General features: G+C 36.9%; 5 protein-coding genes across 6 annotated transcripts; 3 read left to right on the forward strand and 2 right to left on the reverse strand.

Moving 5' to 3' along the window:
- Positions 1–956: 956 nt before the first annotated feature.
- LOC103340764 (1-aminocyclopropane-1-carboxylate synthase 7) lies at positions 957–2,787 on the reverse strand. Its single transcript, XM_008244207.2, has 3 exons — positions 2,570–2,787; positions 2,151–2,449; positions 957–1,951 (listed from the first exon to the last, which is right to left on the reverse strand). Exons 1-3 carry the CDS (start codon positions 2,738–2,740, stop codon positions 1,093–1,095), a joined length of 1,329 nt encoding a protein of 442 aa, XP_008242429.1. The 5' UTR covers positions 2,741–2,787; the 3' UTR covers positions 957–1,092.
- Positions 2,788–6,876: 4,089 nt separating this feature from the next.
- Positions 6,877–11,035, forward strand: LOC103340763 (Metallopeptidase M24 family protein). The gene is made up of 16 exons (XM_008244206.2): positions 6,877–7,043; positions 7,154–7,203; positions 7,546–7,606; positions 7,757–7,852; positions 7,937–8,086; positions 8,329–8,460; positions 8,748–8,875; positions 9,028–9,070; positions 9,146–9,229; positions 9,402–9,443; positions 9,653–9,723; positions 9,819–9,872; positions 9,981–10,086; positions 10,200–10,268; positions 10,388–10,531; positions 10,754–11,035. The coding sequence occupies exons 1-16, from the start codon at positions 6,906–6,908 to the stop codon at positions 10,871–10,873; spliced, it is 1,488 nt and encodes a 495-aa protein (XP_008242428.2). The 5' UTR covers positions 6,877–6,905; the 3' UTR covers positions 10,874–11,035.
- A 408-nt stretch (positions 11,036–11,443) lies between these two features.
- On the forward strand, positions 11,444–14,441 carry PRMT11 (arginine methyltransferase 11). 2 transcript variants are annotated; one of them, XM_008244205.3, is made up of 9 exons: positions 11,454–11,779; positions 12,170–12,180; positions 12,279–12,434; positions 12,564–12,627; positions 12,729–12,871; positions 13,158–13,245; positions 13,411–13,526; positions 13,636–13,786; positions 13,995–14,441. In XM_008244205.3, the coding sequence occupies exons 1-9, from the start codon at positions 11,512–11,514 to the stop codon at positions 14,198–14,200; spliced, it is 1,203 nt and encodes a 400-aa protein (XP_008242427.1). In that variant the 5' UTR covers positions 11,454–11,511; the 3' UTR covers positions 14,201–14,441. The 2 variants fall into 2 exon arrangements, with proteins under 2 accessions (XP_088899213.1, XP_008242427.1); XM_089043087.1 differs by lacking the exon at positions 12,170–12,180 and having other exon boundaries at positions 11,444–11,779.
- Positions 14,442–14,629: 188 nt separating this feature from the next.
- Positions 14,630–17,333, reverse strand: LOC103340760 (nucleophosmin). Its single transcript, XM_008244204.2, has 7 exons — positions 16,963–17,333; positions 16,753–16,863; positions 16,462–16,530; positions 16,024–16,155; positions 15,362–15,439; positions 15,152–15,277; positions 14,630–15,067 (listed from the first exon to the last, which is right to left on the reverse strand). The coding sequence occupies exons 1-7, from the start codon at positions 17,164–17,166 to the stop codon at positions 14,876–14,878; spliced, it is 912 nt and encodes a 303-aa protein (XP_008242426.2). The 5' UTR covers positions 17,167–17,333; the 3' UTR covers positions 14,630–14,875.
- Positions 17,334–17,531: 198 nt separating this feature from the next.
- Positions 17,532–20,373, forward strand: LOC103340759 (SNF2 domain protein). The gene is made up of 5 exons (XM_008244203.2): positions 17,532–18,468; positions 18,869–18,921; positions 19,112–19,278; positions 19,404–19,555; positions 19,640–20,373. Exons 1-5 carry the CDS (start codon positions 17,664–17,666, stop codon positions 20,086–20,088), a joined length of 1,626 nt encoding a protein of 541 aa, XP_008242425.2. The 5' UTR covers positions 17,532–17,663; the 3' UTR covers positions 20,089–20,373.
- The last annotated feature ends 15 nt before the right edge of the window (positions 20,374–20,388 follow it).

Genomic DNA, 20,388 nt, shown 5'->3' on the forward strand with positions numbered 1-20,388 from the left:
ACCAGGCAACCACCGCTGGCTCATACATGCCTTAGTTTGCATGCATGGGAACTCATGAAAATGCTATATATATTTCTAATAATAAGGCCTCGTAAATTGAATTCAAACACATGCTTGCATATTTTATAAAACATATATTCAAGTCTAAATACAATAAGTAAGAGGAAATTGCTTTGAAACTGAAGGCTTGTAGACCTTTTCTCTTGGAAGAATTGGGTTACTAAAGCTGCCAAGTAATCTGGTTTTGTTCCCATGCATATATATATTAAAATGTCATTATAGTTGGCCTATGGTTGCAGAAGGCCTGACAAATTGAGGGTTTGGACTAATAAAATACATGTTATATGATAGTTTGGAGTTGACTTTGTTAATGACTTTTACCGCAGATTAGAAGAAAGTTTCAATTGGCAAATGTCTCAAGATCAACGACAGTATATAAAAGCGACTGAATGTTTACTTATATTATGTCTTACACTTATTGTGATTTTTAAGATTTTTTTATATTTCCAAGTTATAATTGTCAAAGTCAAATGGTGCGCTTAAATGCTAAACTTAAATATAATACTAAGTAGAGAATCCGAACCCCTTTTTTATACCCTTCGAACTCAGATCAAAATATGAAATATATGATCTTAAATATCTCTCGAATGCGTGTTTACATTATTTTTTTGATTAATTAATGTAATCAGTGTTTACTGATTAATATATTCAGGGCCTGCTGTGTATCAAATTGTATATTATGCAAACCATATCTTAATTAATCATGCCAGGTTATACATGAGAATGACATTGCAACGTCAAAATCAGCTTACATATTGTCAAAAGTTGGAAGTTCAAGGCAATATTAATTGAAAATAATAATATTAATTGCAAGACAAGTAAGAAAAATGCATAATATTAATCTGAACTCCATCAATTATACAAAATGAATTTGTGAGAAACTTGCTTTTTCAAGCAAGAAAACAAGAGAGATGGTTGTTACAATTCAATCACATCTACAGTACTGTATATGTAACGAGACAATCCTCCTAAGAATAAAAAATGGGTAAGATCACCAAAAAAAGGAAGATAAAAAGAGAGGAAAACAGATTTCTAGCTAGCTCTCTCTTTTTTCTCCATGAAATTATGTATTCTTGTCAATGCAACTTCAAGTGTTTTCTCACTCATGTTAGCAAAGCACACCCTAAACCAACCTGGTTCAGAGCATTGACAGGAAGAGCCTGGAGAAATGTTTAGCTTCACTTCATGCATTATAGAATTCCAAAGAGTCAGCTCACCTTCTCTTGTTGGTTCGTCCAAAAACGGACTTAAATTCATCCAGCAAAACAACCCAGCATTTCCTTTCAAACACTCAATCCCGGCTTTCTTTAATCCTTCAATGATCAGATCGTATCGCTTCCTCAGTCTCTCTCTGTTTGTCTTTATGTAGTTTTCAGTGAATTCCTTGTCAGACAACATGGAAGCTAAGAGATGTTGTGTTTGAGAAGATATTAAGGTGAAGCTTGACATCCTTCTTGCTGTTGTTACAACCTTGTCGTTGTATGAGTACACGGTGCCAACTCTAAAGCCTGGAAGGCCAAGGTCTTTGGAAAGGCTATAAACTATGTGAACTCTTTCTGAGTTCTTGTACTGCTGGGATTCAAGAATCTCTGCAACGCTTATAAATTCGGAGGATGAGAAGGCGGATCCCGAGTAGATTTCATCGGAGACAAGATGGATGTTTTTTCGGGTGACAAAATCAAGAATCCGTTCAAGGACTTGTCTTTGGATTGTTGCACCTAATGGGTTTGAAGGATTTGTGATTAGTACCCCTCTCACTCTCATGTTCTTGGCTTCTGCTTCTTTGTATGCAGCTTCTAAAGCTTGAGGAGTTACCTGAAAGTTGTTTGAGCTGTCAGTGTGGATTGGCACAATGTTCACCCCAGTCCTCCACCTTAAATCTCTATCAAATCTGAAGAAGGAAATTTAAGTTGACATTAGTTATGAGAATTCGAATACAGAAGTCACAGATAGTATGCATGAAAAACAATAAATAACACTTGACATGTTATGTTGTCAGATTATCATTTGGATAGTGTCAACTGTCCGACAAGAGAACATTTCCGTAACTTCTAAAATAGTTAAATTCCGTGTTGGAGGATAGTTCTTACCCTGGATAGTATGGGGTTGGAACAAGCAAAGCATCACCAGGATCAGCTATAATGAAAGTTAAGAGCTCATTGGCGGCAGTTGCACCTGCTGTTAAGACTACCCTATCAGGGTCAAATTTGGCTCTTCCTCCTCTAATTTGCTCCATGAAACTTGCCATTGCCTTTCTGAAAGACAAAAGGCCATGGTAATCTTGAAACAAAGCATTCTCTCTAAAGCCAGACACTCCTTTTGATCCCAAGTTTGAAGATTCTGAATGCTCTTCCAGTTCCAAGTACTTTTCCAACAGATCAAATGAAACCTGTTAAACAAATTAAAAAACTAACATTAGGTGAAAATGCTAAAAAAAAAGAAAAAAAATTCAGAATTTCTTCTTCTTGGTTTTCTAAAGCAATTGATCATTGTGATCATGAGCACTTACTTGATTCTCTGCAAGTCCCATCTGTATAACTCCAGATGGATTGCTTGATTCATTATATGGGTTTTCATCATATGCTTTCCAGCCTGCAAAGTATGGAGAGTCTTCTCCATGAGTATCAGAAACAGCTATTTTTGATAGCCCAACAGAAGGCTGCTCAATCCCTATAGCCATAACTGGCTTTCTTATAAAAAAGCTGTTATGACTAAGAGAGATAGAGAGGAGTTTGATAGAGAACTGTTTGAATGAAACCTTTAAAATGACCTCTTATATATAGGAACTCTTTGAGAGCCTTGCCATTAAAAATTCTTAATAAAAAAAGGCCCCCCTCAACTTGCCTGGTCTATTGATAAAAAAGAACAAAAAGAAAAGAATCAATGATTGATTCTGTGACACAAGCAAGATACATAAAAGCTGGCCTTTTACTTATGCAGTTTTTATCTCATGAACATGTACCAACAACTGTGAATAAATTATCCTGCGTTGTCAAAGCTTTCTTTTATCTTAATCTCCATAAGATCTGATTAAGATATGGAGGTATAATTGGTTATTGGGTTCCCTCTCTCTGCAAATCCCCATGTTCTTCCCAACCTATGACAAATCAAATCCTTGCTGAGCAAACTCTAAATCCCATGCTGAAAACCAAATGATGCATGAAATTAAAATGCTTTTACAAACAAATTATTGTTTCGAAGAGATCTAGGAGTGGTTAAGTTCGATTACGTGACAAAGATACCAATTTTCCCAAGATTTAGATTCTGATTTGTGGACAAATTAGCTACAAGGACATATAATTGAAGCCCCATGCCTGCTGCTGACACATCACACATGCATATGCATTAATTCGCAGCAACAGAATTTATAACTTGGGGGTTTTGAAGTTTGTAGCAATAATCATCTCATGGTTCTAATTAAATTCTCAAAACATATGTACTATTGTTAATTATAGCAGAATGCAGTGTTTTCTTTTATTATATTATGTTAGATCATGCATTGCCCCTGATATCCAATCAGTGACAATTCTTAGGCATGTATGCAACATTTTTCATTTTCTTATTTTATTTTTTACAAGCGGAGGAAGAGATATTTTCTCTGTGTTTGTGCATGTGTGTGTGTGTAAATTCAGACACAACTTGTTTGAGTGGCAAAATGATTAGGGGAATATGTTTTTGGGGGGTGAAATTCCATGTGCAAAAACTCAAACAGCTAGCTGCATCAGAGATTTGCAATCACTACATAGAATCCCTCCTAATGCATATATATACAAAAGAGAACGTGAATGGAGTGATGAAGATGACGCCTGCTAAGGCCATTTCAGCCTGCAAGGCACGGACAAGTACCACCGCAAAAAGTATCCATCAGATATTGAGCTTCCTTCAATTTTAATCAGATTAATGCAGTCATGGGCAATTACACTTGTTTCAGTGGAAGGTGCTTTTCATCTCATTAAAAACAATCCAATAATGCAAGGGGCTTGTAGCTTAAGTGGATAAGAGCATTTATCCTTGCACCCGAGGTCCTAAGTTCTATTCCCCTCTCCCCAAACCCAATAATTATAAAAAGGGATGGTGGGTTGTGTTTTACCACTTATTAAAGCAGAGACATGCCAAAAAGTAAACTTATTGAAGCAAAAAGCTGAAGCCTTTCATCTGTAGTTAAGTATGTGCAGTCAAGTTCAAAATAAATGGATTAGGTATTAATTAGTAATTAAGAAGCTGCATTGTCGGTAAAGCTCATTGCTGAGAAAGTGTTTGATCACATTCCTATGTGGATTGCAGCTGGGAAACATCATCAAACATGTCATGGAATGGAATGGAAGCACACCAGAAACGAGGACTGACAAAGACAGACCAGTTGGCTTTACATGGAAACAAACTGCATGCACAGTCTGTACTGTCCAAGATGGCCTTTTTCCCAGCATCAGTAGCTACCTCTAATTAATCAATTAATTAATTAAGCAAGCCAAAAAGCTGTGGGGAGATCATATAATTACTTGAGATTAATGAGATTTTCTTAATGGTCTAGCAGCTGCTGTGTCAACATCTTCTGAATAAAGGGCCAAAGGTTGTCCTTTCATGTTGCTCTCAAGGACTACAACTGAGTCACAGATGAAAGCTAGCAATCACATTACATTGTACTAAATCCATCTTTATATATGTAATTTGTGGTAACTGGGCAAGCAGAGGTCTACATTTGATTCCCTGAGATGATTTCATATGTCAAAATAATAATAAATAATTGGGGATATGAAAGGGTTCCAAAAGTTGTAAAAAGCAAAAAAGAAAGGGAGTTGGCATGTTTAATTGTAACCCAATTATCAGGCCACAAATCTTGGTGAAGATATAATAGCAATGACAGTGAGCCACTTGGGATTTTTTATTATAATCATGCCATGATCATGTCAAAGAAGATAACTAAAGATTATCGGGTAGGTGAAGGCTACATCTAATTAATAGTTTATTCCTCACTCTGCCTCTACTACAATCAATTGCTTAAATTGGTTTATGGCTATATGGATTGTAGTAAGAGGTAAATTATCATAATCAATACTCATTTCTTCTCTTAATGTTGAAAGAGGTACCGTGTTTGATCCTCGTCTTTTATTAACTAAAACAAATAATTTCACCATACTCAACGATTCCTTTCCGTGTTTTCATATTTGTACGAACACGTCTTGTGAACCTCATATGGAGCCATGAGCTTTGAGGCATTGAGAGACATGATCTCAACTTGTGCATGCCAATGTTTACTAATGTGATGTCTGCACATACACATGCCCAAGGACCAAGGCCATGGTGGTCTTCATCTTAGAAATTTCCTACATGTTCTGCTTCTGCATATATAAAATGGAGGTCAGCCTTGTATTTAGTACGTACACAAATATATATGCCTTTTTGTATATATGCTTCCGTAATGCCATTTTCTTAATGTTGTTTGCTTTAGTTGTAAAGCATGAAATGCGATCCACCATCGTCCACATAGACTTTGACTTACCAATAATGCATTAATTTTCAAACCTCTACATTGGTTATAGTTTTTTTCCCCTCAACTTGCAAATTGTTTTTGTTAATTTCTGTGTAAATTATGGTTGAACATATATAGCTCAAAGTAATGTCTCTACATATGTGCCAACGATCACCTTTTTGTGGAGAATTTCCTACGTCTCAACCATGTGCTTTCCTCTCATCCCATCCTTTCTCAAATTCCTTCCCGATCAAAAAGTCAACTTTTCAACTAATAAAATATTCTAGGGATATTTTAGTCTTTTTCTCTAAATACAAATCCACGGCTAATAATTGCATAGTTGAAGTCTCTTGTATATATTCCCTAAATTGTGATCCAACAACCTCCATGCAAACACAGGCTTAGAGATAAGATTGCTTTATCAAGATTATTAATTATAAGATGCACACCAACCATGATTTCTTTCTTGTTCTAAAGTCCATTTTGTTAAAAAACGCTCCCGATTCGTGCAAGGAGCATGTAGCTTAAGTGATTAAAAGTATTTATCCCTACACTCAAGTCCTAGGCTTGATTCCTTCCTTCCCCAATATTACTTGTATAAAAAAAAAACCTCCCAATTCAATTATTATAGTCAAGAAGTTCTTACGTTTTATATTAAAACAAAAAAATAGAATATATATATATATATTGATAGTCGATCAACATAGCATAGCATGTTGGATTAATAGGCAATATATATTTAGATGTATCCATATACTCTAGCTCATTGCCAACCAGGCAACTACGCAGGATCAGCTAGCTGATTGACAATCATCTCACATTTATACATGGCTTCACATTGAAACTCATGAAAATTGTTCATATTCTAGTAAAGGCCTCGAAAATTGAATTCAAACACATGCCCACATGCGCATATATACTTACAATTTCTTCACTAGCTATGGTCCTTAAATTTTCTTTCTTTCTCAATTTGTAATCAATAGATCATCGTGACGTTATGAACAAAAAAATAATTGTAATTATAATTGCAATGAGTCATATGTTAAAAGTTACAATGATGTTCAGAACCAAAAAAAAGAAAAAAAAAAAGAATCGGGTCTAGCTTAGTGAAAAATGGTCTTGATTTGCAGACAAGTGGTTCGAACCCCCATAAAACCTTGATAGTATTTTGTAACTATCGCTTGTATTTAAAACAATAATAATAACAAAAGAAAAATCGATAATTATTTATTCATAGGACTAGCCCAAAATATTCATAAGATTAAATGGGCTTGGTATGAGCATAATTTAAGGCCCAAAAATGTGGGGTTCGATCCAATCATATATGTATGTCAGTACGTTGGTTTCTCGGTTCCTGGAAAAAGAAGCCATTTCCATGGCTTCGCTGTCGTCTCTCACTCCTCCTACAGTCCCGCTGGAGCTCTACGTCACCAACCGCGAAAAGCTCCTCAGTTCTCTTCGCCATAACTTCTCTCAGTCGTCTCGTCCCATCCATGGCTTCGTCTTTCTCCAAGTAATCCACTTTCTTCTCGCTGATTTTGATTCAATGTATTTTCATAAAAAAAGAAGAAAAAAAATTGAGCTTTGGTTTTTCGCAACTGGTTTTTGACTTGTTGTTTTTAGGGAGGCGAGGAGCAAAATCGCTATGACACTGATCACACCGAGCTCTTCAGGTGCATAGTTGAAATAATTACGTTGTTGATCATATTATTGTTGATATTCAATTTAGCTTGGTTTATGTCTGTTTAGGTATTGTTCAATTGTATGAAGTACCAGTATGTAAAAATGACCATTGGAATTTCCAATTTAGCTTTCGCTTTTACGTTCGTTTAAAAAAAAAAAATTGCCACTTAATTAGACTCGGTTAAGAAGTATCATAGTTCAGAGTATGATTTGTATATTATGCTATGAAAGGTGTTTGGCAACTGTTGGTTGTTGTGACTGCAATAATTGGTTTGCATCAATGGATGATTTATTTATTTAGTTTCTGATTGCTGTCGAATTTTCGTTTGCAGGCAAGAGAGTTTCTTCGCTTACTTGTTTGGAGTAAGAGAGCCTGGCTTCTATGGAGCTATCGTAAGTACATGGAAGTAGGACACTGGGGTTGTTCTTGAATGCAAATTTGTTTTTTATTCGGTGTTTTTTTTTCGGTTTTAGCTCTCATGGGTTACATGTAACGCATTGTTCTTCTTGTGGGCTGATCTTTTTGTATGCTTTTTCCTTAAGGACATTGCAACTGGGAAATCTGTTCTCTTTGCTCCTAGGTTACCCACTGAGTATGCTGTTTGGTTGGGAGAGATCAAGCCTTTATCCTACTTCAAGGTGATTGACGGCTTAATACATTTCTCTGTAAACATAAGATGCAGTTGTTATTCATTAGCTCACATTTATGTTATTCATTTGCAGGAAAGATATATGGTTAGCTCGGTATACTACACTGATGAGATCACAACTGTTCTGCATGATGAATACCAGGGATCTGGTAAACCTTTATTGTTTCTCTTGCATGGGGTCAACACTGATAGTGATCTATTCTCAAAACCAGCAGAGTTTCAGGTTAATAAATCTCATGCTCCCTGTTTATCTCATACCAGTTATAGATACCTTCAGAATAGGATTTGCTGCATCAGTTCTTGTTCAGGTGGTTAAAGCTGGAGTTGGGGAATGATAGGTGTTAGTTGACTAGATGAATAAATTATAAAAACAATAAAGTAATGACTTATTGCATTCTCTGTTTTAGACACATTTTTCTTTAAGCAGAATGTTATACTGAATATAAATTCTTAATCTTTTTTTAGGGGATTGATAAGTTTGACACAGATTTGACTACCTTGCATCCGGTTTTGACTGAATGCCGTGTCACAAAATCAGATCTGGAGCTTTCCCTTATCCAGTTTGCCAATGATATCAGCTCTGAAGCTCATGTTGAGGTAAGTTTCTATGAAGATGTTCCATTGCCCATATGTGTTACCAAACATCATATACATATTATAAGAAATAAATGTACTTTTAACACAAATTCTGCATGTCATCCTCACTTTATGCATGTCTAATGACAAGAAGCAGCTCAGAAATGGATCAGTTATTTCACTGTTGGATGAACTTTCTGCCCTTCGAAATCTTGATTTTGGACTGATCCTTATTAGATCTTTAGAAATGTTTCAGACCTTGAATGTTTTTTTTCTTAGTCATGATTGCTTTTTTTCTTTCTGACCAGGTCATGAGAAAAGTTAGGGTGGGCATGTACGAGTATCAGCTGGAAAGCATGTTTCTTCACCACACCTACATGTATGGTGGCTGTAGACATTGCTCGTACACTTGTATTTGTGCTACTGGTGAAAATAGGTAAACTTTTCTTAATTAAGCCATGAGTCAATAGAATAATCTGCTCAATTAAGATTTCCTTTTGATTTCATTGGAGGTATGAATGTATCGATATCGACGTTAATCTCAACTGTAAGCTATTGGCTAAAATTTCTATTGTTTCGAAAATACAGCAGTGTTCTCCATTATGGACATGCAGCAGCTCCAAATGACAGGGTACAATATACTTACATGCTAAGTACTTTGTTACATAATGAAAATTAGCGAAAATTCATAACATCTTTTGTGCAGACCTTGGAAGATGGAGATTTGGCATTGCTTGATATGGGAGCTGAATACAATTTTTATGGGTCTGACATCACTTGTTCTTACCCAGTGAGTATGCATAGTTTTGTTTGCAATTAAGTTTAGCTAGGGTTAAGGTTTACTAAACCATGGACTGCATGGTAATAAATAGTAGTATGGAGGAGACTCTTCTTGTGGTACAATGCCTATTTGTTTGACTTTTCCCTGAGCTTTCTCAGAATTCTTTCAACCTTATCTGCAGGTGAATGGAAAGTTTAGCTCTGACCAAGCACTTATATATAATGTAAGTGCATTAGTATTACGGCATAGATCATATCTTCAATTCTTGCTCTCTCTATCAGTGGACGAGCTCACACTCCTGTATGTATGTGTGCTTGTCACTCCAGGCTGGTATGCAGGCCTGCCACAAGAATCATATTTCTGTGTTTAACATTTTCTAGCATTTTGTAGTAGATATGTACTTTTTGTTTAAAATTGTCTTGTTTTCTGCAGGCTGTCCTTGAAGCTCACAATGCTGTCATATCTACAATGAAACCCGGAGTAAGCTGGGTTGATATGCATAAGTATGATTCAATCCTGACTGTTTTCTGTAAACAAAAGATTAAGGTGTTTGCTAATATTATGTGCATTCTGATTCTCTTTGCCTCATTATTTACAGACTAGCAGAAAAGGTTATTCTTGAATCATTGAAGAGAGGGAGCATCCTAGTTGGGTAAAAACCATTGTATCTCAATTATGTACTCTAGTATACTTACTTGCAAGTTGTGTGTAGTTTTGGAATTATAAATTTACTTAAGCTGCTCATTGCTCTTGGTTCTAGCAACGTTGATGATATGATGGTTGATCGATTGGGTGCTGTTTTCATGCCTCATGGTCTTGGGCATTTGCTTGGTATCGACACTCATGATCCTGGTGGCTACCCAAAGGTTATTATGAACAAGTTTATGCTCTCCTTTCTAGTTTATCTTTCAGAATTCCTTTTTAAATAATTTTTGGCATTTTTCCTTGATGGAACTTGGAACAACTGCATAATTTGCAGGGTTTGGAGAGGCCAAAAGAACCTGGATTAAGGTCTCTGCGTACAGCAAGAGAACTCCAAGAGGGAATGGTTAGTATTGATTTATAGATCAAACCCTTTCACTAATGTTCTGAATTTTTTTTTTCCTGAACGCTGGTTAAAATAATTCTTTTGCATTTGATAGTTTGTCTTTGGGGATTGTTTTGTAGGTGATAACCGTGGAGCCTGGTTGCTACTTCATTGATGCTTTGTTGGTTCCAGCCTTGGGAAGTTCAAATACTACTAAGTTCTTCAATCACGAAGCAGTTAGTAGATTTAAAGGTTTTGGTGGAGTTCGCATTGAAAGCGATGTGGTACATCCCATCTTCTGAACCCTATGATTCCTTTTACTGATTTTTGACCTGTGTTCCTTGTCCACTTGGTCGCATTCGCATTGTGGTTATATGAAATAATAACATGCCACTGAAACTGTACATTTTGCTCAACTCTCTTCAGCTGTGTTGCGTCTGGTTCACGTATATCTCGTTTTCTTTATATGGTTGATGTGTGCTTATACATTATTCTGGTTGTTGTAGCTTGTCACGGATACCGGTTGTAAGAACATGACAAAGGTTCCTCGGGAAATATCAGAGATCGAAGCAGTAATGGCGGGAGCACCGTGGCCACTTGATAAAGCTTCTACCGGAAAGAGCTGATAGAACAATCGTATCCATAATGGATTCTGCTATTTGTCATGGCATAAAGAATAATATAGAATCTCTCTCCAAAAAAAAAGAGATAGAATAGCGCAGCATCCGCTGTGAAATATTGTTGTAAACTTTTAACTATATATGCGGTCAGATTTATTTGTTCTCGTAGCTATCATCTCCACATTTTTTCATTATACTTTCAAATGTTTATTTTCTTCACTAAACAATAGAAGAATTCCAAAGCTAAAAAATTATAGTAATTTTTCCTCCATGATGAAAAGAAAGGGCAATGCTGTGTTATTATTAATCACATATTTTTCAAGGTCAAACAAAGAAATTGTATGGAAATGTCTTGTTAAAGAGGGCGAGACGATTAAAAAAAGAAAAAAAAAAACAAAGAAGTCAGTTTCAAGTAAACTAGAAACGCCGTCGTTTGGTTTCCGCATCATGGACCTTGGGCTCTCTCTCTCCCGCGTCGGCAAGCAAAACGACGACCCTTCCACTTGAAGTGGAAAACGACCTCCAACGGCCCCACTTTACTAATTTTAAACAAAAGCTTTAAACTTTAAAAAACACGGTGTCTCAAAGACTACGAGCCATTAAGTACCCAAAAACCCCTCGCAAAACCCTAAAAATCGCTGTCAATGGGTCGCCGAAAGAACAACAACAGCAATCAGAGCTCAGCTGGCTTCAGCCACTTGCCCCAAGGCTCCAAGATTCGCTTCGCAGACAAGGAAGACGAAGACGAAGCTCTCAAAGACGCCTCCGGGAGCGCCAACCACGACGAGTCCATGTGCGACCCCGAGCTTGACAAGGCCGTTGATGACTCCATGGGCGAGCCTGAGGTCTCTTTCATCGCCGCCGATGATAAGACCAGCGCCGACTATTACTTCGACTCCTACTCTCACTTCGGTAGCTTCCTTTCTCCTTCGTTTACTGGTTGTTGCTTGCGCTTTTGTTTTGGGTTTCTCTTTGGATGCTGTGAAAACTGAGACAAAAGGGATTTGAAAAAAGGGAAAGTTTTTGTTTGGATGATTGATTTTTGGGTGTGGGTTTGGAAAGTTTCGAACTTGGTTGCATTTTTGTTTTCTAAGTTAGACTGTTGTACTAGTTTTAGTTGATTGGGAGCTTTGGTTTGAGTGCAATGGCAGAAAATAATGGAGCGATATCACAAAATTTTGATGCTTTAATTGATTGCATATTGTGATAGTTGCATTTTTTTATATATTATAAAATCTTTCTTGTTTTGTTTCGATGAGCACTTGCTACAAAAGGCTTAATTTGTGTTTTGTGTGATTGCAGGCATCCATGAAGTAAGTGTGTGGCACTTGGATACCTCAGTTCTGCATTTCGTTCTTGTAACCTCTTGCTAATACCCATTGGATGCTCCCTGACTATTGTCATCTTTCAGGAAATGTTGAAGGATGTAGTGAGGACTAAGACATATCAAAATGTTATTTATCAGAACCAGTTTCTGTTTAAGGACAAGATTGTTCTTGATGTGGGAGCTGGGACTGGAATTTTGTCCCTATTTTGTGCAAAAGCTGGTGCACAGCATGTGTATGCGGTATGTTTTTCTTAAAGAAAGTTTGTTAACAAATCAATTTCTAGTAATGCATAGTATTTTTCTTATTTTGTAATGTAGCTTGGTTATGTCTCCTTAATATTACTGATATGACAAATGCTTTATCCACAGGTTGAGTGCTCAGACATGGCCGACATGGCAAAAGAGATTGTTGAAGCAAACGGATTTTCTAATGGTAGTATTTTCAGAGTTCATACCTGCATGTAGTTCTGTCTCTTGACAATGCTTTGACAAAATAAGTATTCTGTGTACTCATTGGTTATTTGATAAATGCAGTAATAACAGTTCTGAAGGGAAAGATTGAAGAACTTGAGCTTCCAGTCCCTAAAGTGGATATAATTATCTCAGAATGGATGGGATATTTTTTGTTGTTTGAGAATATGTTAAATACAGTCCTCTATGCTCGTGATAAATGGCTTGTAAGTAGTATTTACATCCTATATTTAATGTTTGTGATATCTATGCCAAGAATAAATACACCTTATGCAAACTAATTATTCGGTTGGGTGGGGCTTAGGTTCCTGTGACCCTTGTAGAGGGATACAATCCATTGTAATTGTGATGTTTTGAGCTCCTATGGGTTAATTTTACTTGTTGATCTTTGCATATAAAAGCCAGGGCATAATCTCTGTTACATTCAAGTCAAAGATCTATCATGCTTTGGCTTATTTATATAAAGATTTTTTCTTTCTTTCTTGTTTGTAGGTAGACGATGGAGTTTTACTACCAGACAAAGCTTCACTCTATTTGACAGCTATCGAGGATGCAGAGTACAAAGAAGACAAGATAGAATGTAAGCCTTTTAAACTCTTGTGTGTATACACGTTGATCATTGTTGACTTGGTCCCTTAGGTGGACTACAAATGTTCTTTAGTGCCATGCAAATGTACATGTAATCTTGCAGCTCATCTTTATGAATTTTTGCTTCTTACCTCTTGCAATTTTCATGCTATTCCAGTTTGGAACAACGTATATGGCTTTGACATGAGCTGCATCAAGAAGCAAGCCATGATGGAGCCCCTTGTGGACACAGTTGACCAAAATCAAATTGTTACAAATAGCCAGCTACTCAAGGTGGGAAATATCTATGCAGTGATTACCCTGCTGCACTAAGTGAAATAAGTCTGGCCTCTTTTATGCTATCAATTCTGTCCACTAACATTCTCTAATTTTCTTCATACAGACAATGGATATATCTAAGATGACTCCTGGAGATGCTTCCTTCACAGCACCTTTCAAGCTTGTTGCTGAACGTGATGATTTCATTCATGCTCTTGTAGCCTACTTTGATGTGTCTTTTACAAAATGCCATAAATTGATGGGCTTCTCCACAGGTCAGTATCTGTATGCTTTACCTCTTATTTTCATTCATTTGTTGTCTGGGTCAAAGTTTGTTTTGGAAATATGGTCATTTAAAGCAACAAATAAATGGAAAAAGAAGAATATGGGCATTCGTTCTCAAGTCAAGCCCCAAACCAAGTTTCAATCAAACAATGGAATTGAGGTAATCAGAACTTTCTGACAACTTGAAATATAATGCAGGGCCAAGATCACGGTCTACTCATTGGAAGCAAACAGTCCTGTACTTGGAAGATGTGCTAACAGTATGTCAAGGAGAATCCATTGTCGGAAGCATGACTGTGGCACAAAACAAAAAGAATCCCCGTGATATTGATATCATGCTCAAGTATTCATTAAATGGCCGACGATGCACGGTCTCGAGGGTTCAATATTACAAAATGCGCTAAGTTGAGTTATGCTATTGTTCCATCGAGAAAGCAATCCATAATTGCAACAACTCAGTGTTGTGGATTGTTGTGTTAAGCCTGTTCGAATGTTGCCTCCCTTTAGGTTATCTGTGCTAGAAGGAGGCATCATTGTAGCATCTGTACTTCTAATTATTCATTTCTTAAAATTGTAATGTCCAAATTTTGATGCTAAAAGGTTTGGAATTTATTTATTTTAGTTGATGACTTGCAATTCTATAAATCTTATCTGTTCTTTCCTTGAGGTAAAAAGTTTGCATGCAAGTGATTTTCATTGAAATAATTGCAGGCATGCATGTATGCTTTAAATTTTTTATCATAAGTGTAATGCTATTACGAACGAGGATATGAGCAAGAAAAGAAGTATTGGGTAGCTGCCATTGCTTTTCAGAAGTTAGAAAACACGCCAACTGAAGCAAAAATCGCACGCAGAAGTTGATACAATTGCAATAAGGTAATGGAAACAACTGTCGAGTATTCTGGAAGGGCATAACAAAACGGCAGCAAATCTACTTTTTAACTTCTCCGCAATTTTCGTCCCAAAAAAAAAAAAACTTCTCCTCAACTTCCTACTTAAATGTCAAAACAATATTGATACAATTAACAAAAACGTGATTACTCTCATACAAGTTACTATAATTCAGTGAATTTTTTGTTCTAAAGCTCTGCCTTGTTGGCCTTTGTACTCTTCTTTGAAGCTGGCTTTTTCAGTCCCCTCCACGTTTTCCGTAACCAGTTAGAGACTTGGTTTGCATGTTTCTTTAGTGTCTCCCTGGTCTTCGAAATTCCGTTGGTGATCCTCTGTTTCAAGTCACTCTTTGTGCTTTCTTTTTCTCTCAAAACTTTTCCCTGTTTAAGAAAATCTTTTAAATGCTGAAAGAAACAATATGGTTTTCTAATGGAGAATTTGTAGACTTAAGATTTTGTAATTACCAATTTTGAGGGAATCTGAGTGTCCTCATCGTCATCATCTTCATCATCGGCATCCTCACCACCATAATTTTGATTCATCAATTCATCTCTTGAATACATTTTCATGCCTGGGGCTCCTGGCATTCCCTGAAGAATGGTAAAGCAGAATATAGGTCAAAATTCAGCACACTAGTATGATATGAAAATTTTCAGCAATGCAAGGACAATTACCTCCATAGATTTCATTATCTTTTCCATTTCAGCTTCTTTAGCTGACTTGGCCACAAAAATTTCTCCAGGAGTCCTATTCTGGAACACACAAGATATTATCATGAGTATCAAAAGTAAGCGTCTGCTCATGCAGCAAGTCGCGCAAAGCCAAGCATCTAGATTTATAGTATCCTATGTAACATAATGACTTGACCTCCTCAAAAATCAAGGTGATTATGATCAGTGGTAGAGACTAGAGATTAACATGTATACAAGGCAGCAGTCATGAATCTCCACGTCAACCTTATTAGGGTCTCAAATCTGTATATCTAGTAGAAAGTCTTTGAAGCACGTTACCTACCTGATTTTATAGGTTGTGGAATAAAGACACCATCGTTGGTTACACATGAGACCCATGTGTGTACAAACAAGTTTCAGACTAATTTTCTACTGGCCAAACTTAGTTAGGAAATGAAGGATAATGTAATGATCAGCATCTTAAAATCTCTACTTGACATACCTCAAAGACGTACGGTTCATGTTGAAAATAAAATTACTTGGCGGAAAAGCACAAGAGTTGCAAAGATTGACCCATATCTCAATTAACTACATAGGATGATCCCTTACAGACATATTGTGCAAAGAATGAATTGAATTGAATATCAAGTCAAGAAAGCAGTTACCTTAGGAACTCTGGGAGGCTTGGTACTGCATGCTTTAGTAAGGTCTTTGCATAGATAATTAACCAATGAATCAATGTCAGGCTTGGATTTATATAGATATTCAGCAACGTCAGTATCAGAATACCCCAAAACCTGCACTATTTCAGATTAACGCTTAATTTAATTGTAATATATGAACATTCAGACTAATGCAAATTGAAGGCCAAAATCAAGAGAGAGGATGAATTGTTATCGTCGCATTTGCAGTTCCTAAAATAAAAAACATATTGCAGAGTTCATATTAAATTAAGAAATCATTTGACTTTCTCACAGTCAATTAAAAGGAAAATGAAGTGGAAAACCAAAGAATTTAACTTGATTGGTTGCAAGGATCAATATTTTAGGAAGCAAAGTAACCCAGATACACAAGAAACTAAAAAACGAGATCCAAAACCTCACCTCCTGACAAGCTCGCTCTATTGTCTTGCATTCCGAATTACATTGTCCTTCAGAACCTTGTTCCACCAGCTGAGAAGTAACAAATGATGTAGAAGGTCAGGACAATGAACAACAAAATGTCTAATATGCCTACAGGAATTTGTATATCCACTATACCATCAAAATATTAGCAAGCCATACTTTCCAAGCAATGAATAACTAAACTCAACTATATGTAAGCACAAAACTCAAAAATACCATTTAACTCATCAAACAGGCCTAAAACCAAAATCAAACCCAAGAAATTGTTACCTCCAACTTATCTCCTTGCTCAACTATATCAATCTGCAAAATCCAATCCGCCTCTGCCTTCTTCAAATTACAGACATTCTCCGAAATCTCAATAATCTGATACTCCGAGATCTAGCACCAAAAAACGAGCACCCACTTTCAAATTCAACAGACGCTCTGAAACAAAAGCATATTGAAGGCTCTGGAAGAAAACCCAGATGATAAAAATACCTTCTTGGGGGTGATCTCAGCTTGCTTCTTCTTAACTTGTTGGTGTAGCTGAGCTGCGAGCTTCTCACAGACTTGGCATTTGATGAAAGGAATGTCTTCCTTCCTGGCAACGGTCATTGGTTTCTTAGCACACTCGGAGATTGGCACACATGCTAATACCACCAACACTGAGATTGCTACAAGAATTCGCTTCAGTTTCGCCATAACTCTCTCTCCAGAATTCAAACAAGAACCTGAACACAGAGACCAAACAGTGACAAACACAAGAAGTTTGATCCTTATGATGATTTTCACCAAAAAAGACGCAATCTTTTGTTTTTTGTTTATTTTCGTTTTGATGGATCAATTTTTCACTTGGTCAGCCAAAACACGTAGTTGTGAAATCCAATTTGCTCCTATACGTGTTTCCTTGCATCTGATTGGTGGTTACAGCATAGTGTAGTAGTGGGTCCCGCTTACCAACCAATAGAATACGAGATACACGTCTTACTGTCAAACTCTGCCCATGACCCGACCCGACCCATTGACCCATCTTAGCTATAACAAAACGACACGTAGTGTTTACAAACGGCGGTATCCCCTTAAACCCTAAACCGTTGGCTTCTTCAACTGACCTGCTCATACAATTAGGGTTTTTCTTTAGCACAGCTCCTTATCACATTCCTCACTGAAACAAATTGGTCGCATTTTAGGGTTCAACCATGGCTCTCGCTTTAATTGACTCCAAAAGTTCCTCAATCCCAGCAAACCTAAGCCCTCTGATTGGCGAAAACTACGACCTAAAGCTAACCCAATCAATTCAAAACCTTTTAGTTGAAATTCACAAGGAAAACCCCAAATTCTCCCACTTCATCCAAGTCTTCTACGACCTAATGCAAGCTCAAGTAGACCCACCTCTCGAATCCATCTGGGTCTATGCCGCATTGACGTTTCGTAGCCGTAATCACCCAAAAGAGGACCCTTTGAATCGAATAGCAGCCGCAAAAGACTTATTTCAGCTGGTGTCCTCGTGCTCAGCTTCGGTCAGTTCTTTGAAGAGCATCGCATTGCTTGCTCCAGTGGTTTATGAGGTGTACACTGTGGTTGTTGATTTGTTTAAGAGGGACTTGTCATTGAAAGCAGAGAAGAAAGTGATGAAAGCAGTTCAGAATTTGGTAGGAGTGGTTCTTGGTTATGCAAATGTGTGTTCTTGCAAGGATTTGGGTGAGAATGATGGTTCAACTTGTTCAAGTTTGATTACTCCTTTTGCGGATTTAATTCGTGTTTGGATGAACTCAAATGAGGGATCAGAATTTTTCTTACCTTTAGTGAGCAGTGACGTGTTTCGGGGGCTTAGTGAGAGAGAAGGTGATGTGGGTTACTCGGCAGGAGTTGTTATTGCAGAGGTGTTTTTGTTGAAACTGTGCCTGATTTTCAAACTTGGGACTTCAACGAAGGAGTTGGAGATAGAGTTAAGGACTTGGGCTATTGCTTCCATTACCGGATTTCAGAACTTTTACCTTTTTGGTTAGTGTTGTTTTAACTTTTTCTTGAATTAGGACATGGTGTATGTATATTTGTTATCAAGATTTTTCCTTCTGCATCACACTTTTATATTAGTAAGGCATGAGTTCTTCATGGGCTAAAATGGCTGAGGGTTATTTGCACCAAAAAGGACTGGGATAGACATTAACAATGAATGCTTTATCATATATAACTTTTCATTGTGCTTTTGCTATGTTTCTTCTGTTTCATCGATTTCAAAAAAGTGAAATTATATCACACGAATCTAAAACTGTTCGGTAGTTTCCTAGTTACTGCATGCCTTGTGTTTCACTGAATAAAATTTCATGTCTCATATAGCGATGATGATTTCATCAGATTCTCATATTTATTGTGCTAACATCCTTATCTTTGTGTCAAATAGAGGTGCTTGTGAGGATGCTGCTGGAGAAGACTTTGCCTGTTACCTCCCTTTTGGTTTGTATTCCTCTTTTAAAATGTTTAGTTTGATACTACATCTGTCCTATTGTTTGTTTCTATTCAAATAGTGGGCTTCTAGATGCACATTGTGTTTGCTCGCCAGACTATATTGACAGGAAGTGGAATTATCTTTTTGTTGATATGATCTTAAAAGTAAAGTTCGAATCTTGTTACTCTTTATATGCAGAGTTCTGAGGATGAAGTTTTGTTGAGGCAAGTGCTGTATGATTCCATCATATTGGTTGAGTATTCTTTCCTCAATCCTGAGAGAGTAATTCACTTACCTCCTGAGCACATGAAAAGTATTGCCATGAAAAGATTGATTGTTACTCATGAAGCAGTGGAGTATTTCAGGTACGAAAATATAAATATAATTATATGTCCAGAAAGAAAAAATGAAATAGAAATCAGCATTTCATTATGTTTTTGAAATTCTAGTGAAACCCTTATGGAAAAATTTCACTACTGGCTTGCTTCAGGGAGCATGGGGATCAGAGGAGAGCCATTTCTTATGTAACTGCGTTTTCCAGTTCACAATTATCTTCCCAAATAATTAAATGGGTAAAGAATCAGATTCCTGAGGATGACGGTGCAATCAGATCAAAGGGCACTTCACCTAAAGCTCTTATAAGTAAGTGATTCTACTTCCGTTTGTGGTAAATCAACTATAAATAATTTTTTTAATGCTCTCTCTCATATCGATCTCATTCTCCAGAGTGGCTTCTTAACCTTGAAGATCATGGCTTAAGAGTATTTGATGATAGCATGGAAAACTTTCGTACTAAACTGGTTCATGAGATGTCCAAATCAGACTCTGAGCAACCGGCTTCTAAGTTGGATAGCAAGAAAGTGGATGATGATCTTCTCTTTTACATAGATAACAATGGAGACGAGGAACATGCAGATGAGGAGAATGAAAAGGTGAAAGAATCAATGAGTGCTGCGTTTGTAGCTGCTGCGCATACAATGACCTCATCAGAAAAAAGAGGAAGAAAACGGAAAGAGGGGAAAACCCCTGAGAAGAAAGAGAAGATAAAATTTGTAAAGTATGACCTTCGTTGTAACTCTGACTCAGCTGGTGGGAGGTCCTCATTCATCAATAATGATAGCCTAAACAGTGGGAGTGAAGTTGAGAATCCCCTCTCTGATGAGGATACAGAATGAGAAGGGCAATAATGTAGTTGCTTGTGTGATCCATAAAAAGTATACTATATTTTTTTCCGACTACCTCGTGCTCATGCAGAATACTCAGGCAACCCGATACTCGAGGCCTCCTTATAAGTTGTATACTGAAGGTTAATACACTGCCTTACAGGTATCAGTTTTGTTGTTTCTTTAGTAGTTACTAGAAGGGGAATATCGCATTTTTGTGTAACTTATTTGCTAGATGGAATACAAACTTTGTTGTGTGCAATAGTAAGAAATGTAACGTTTTGGCAAACCATAAAATTTTGGCATCAGTTT

Source organism: Prunus mume, linkage group LG8, assembly GCF_029339155.1.
Source record: "Prunus mume cultivar Tortuosa linkage group LG8, ASM2933915v1, whole genome shotgun sequence".
NCBI classification, from domain to species: Eukaryota; Viridiplantae; Streptophyta; class Magnoliopsida; order Rosales; family Rosaceae; genus Prunus; species Prunus mume.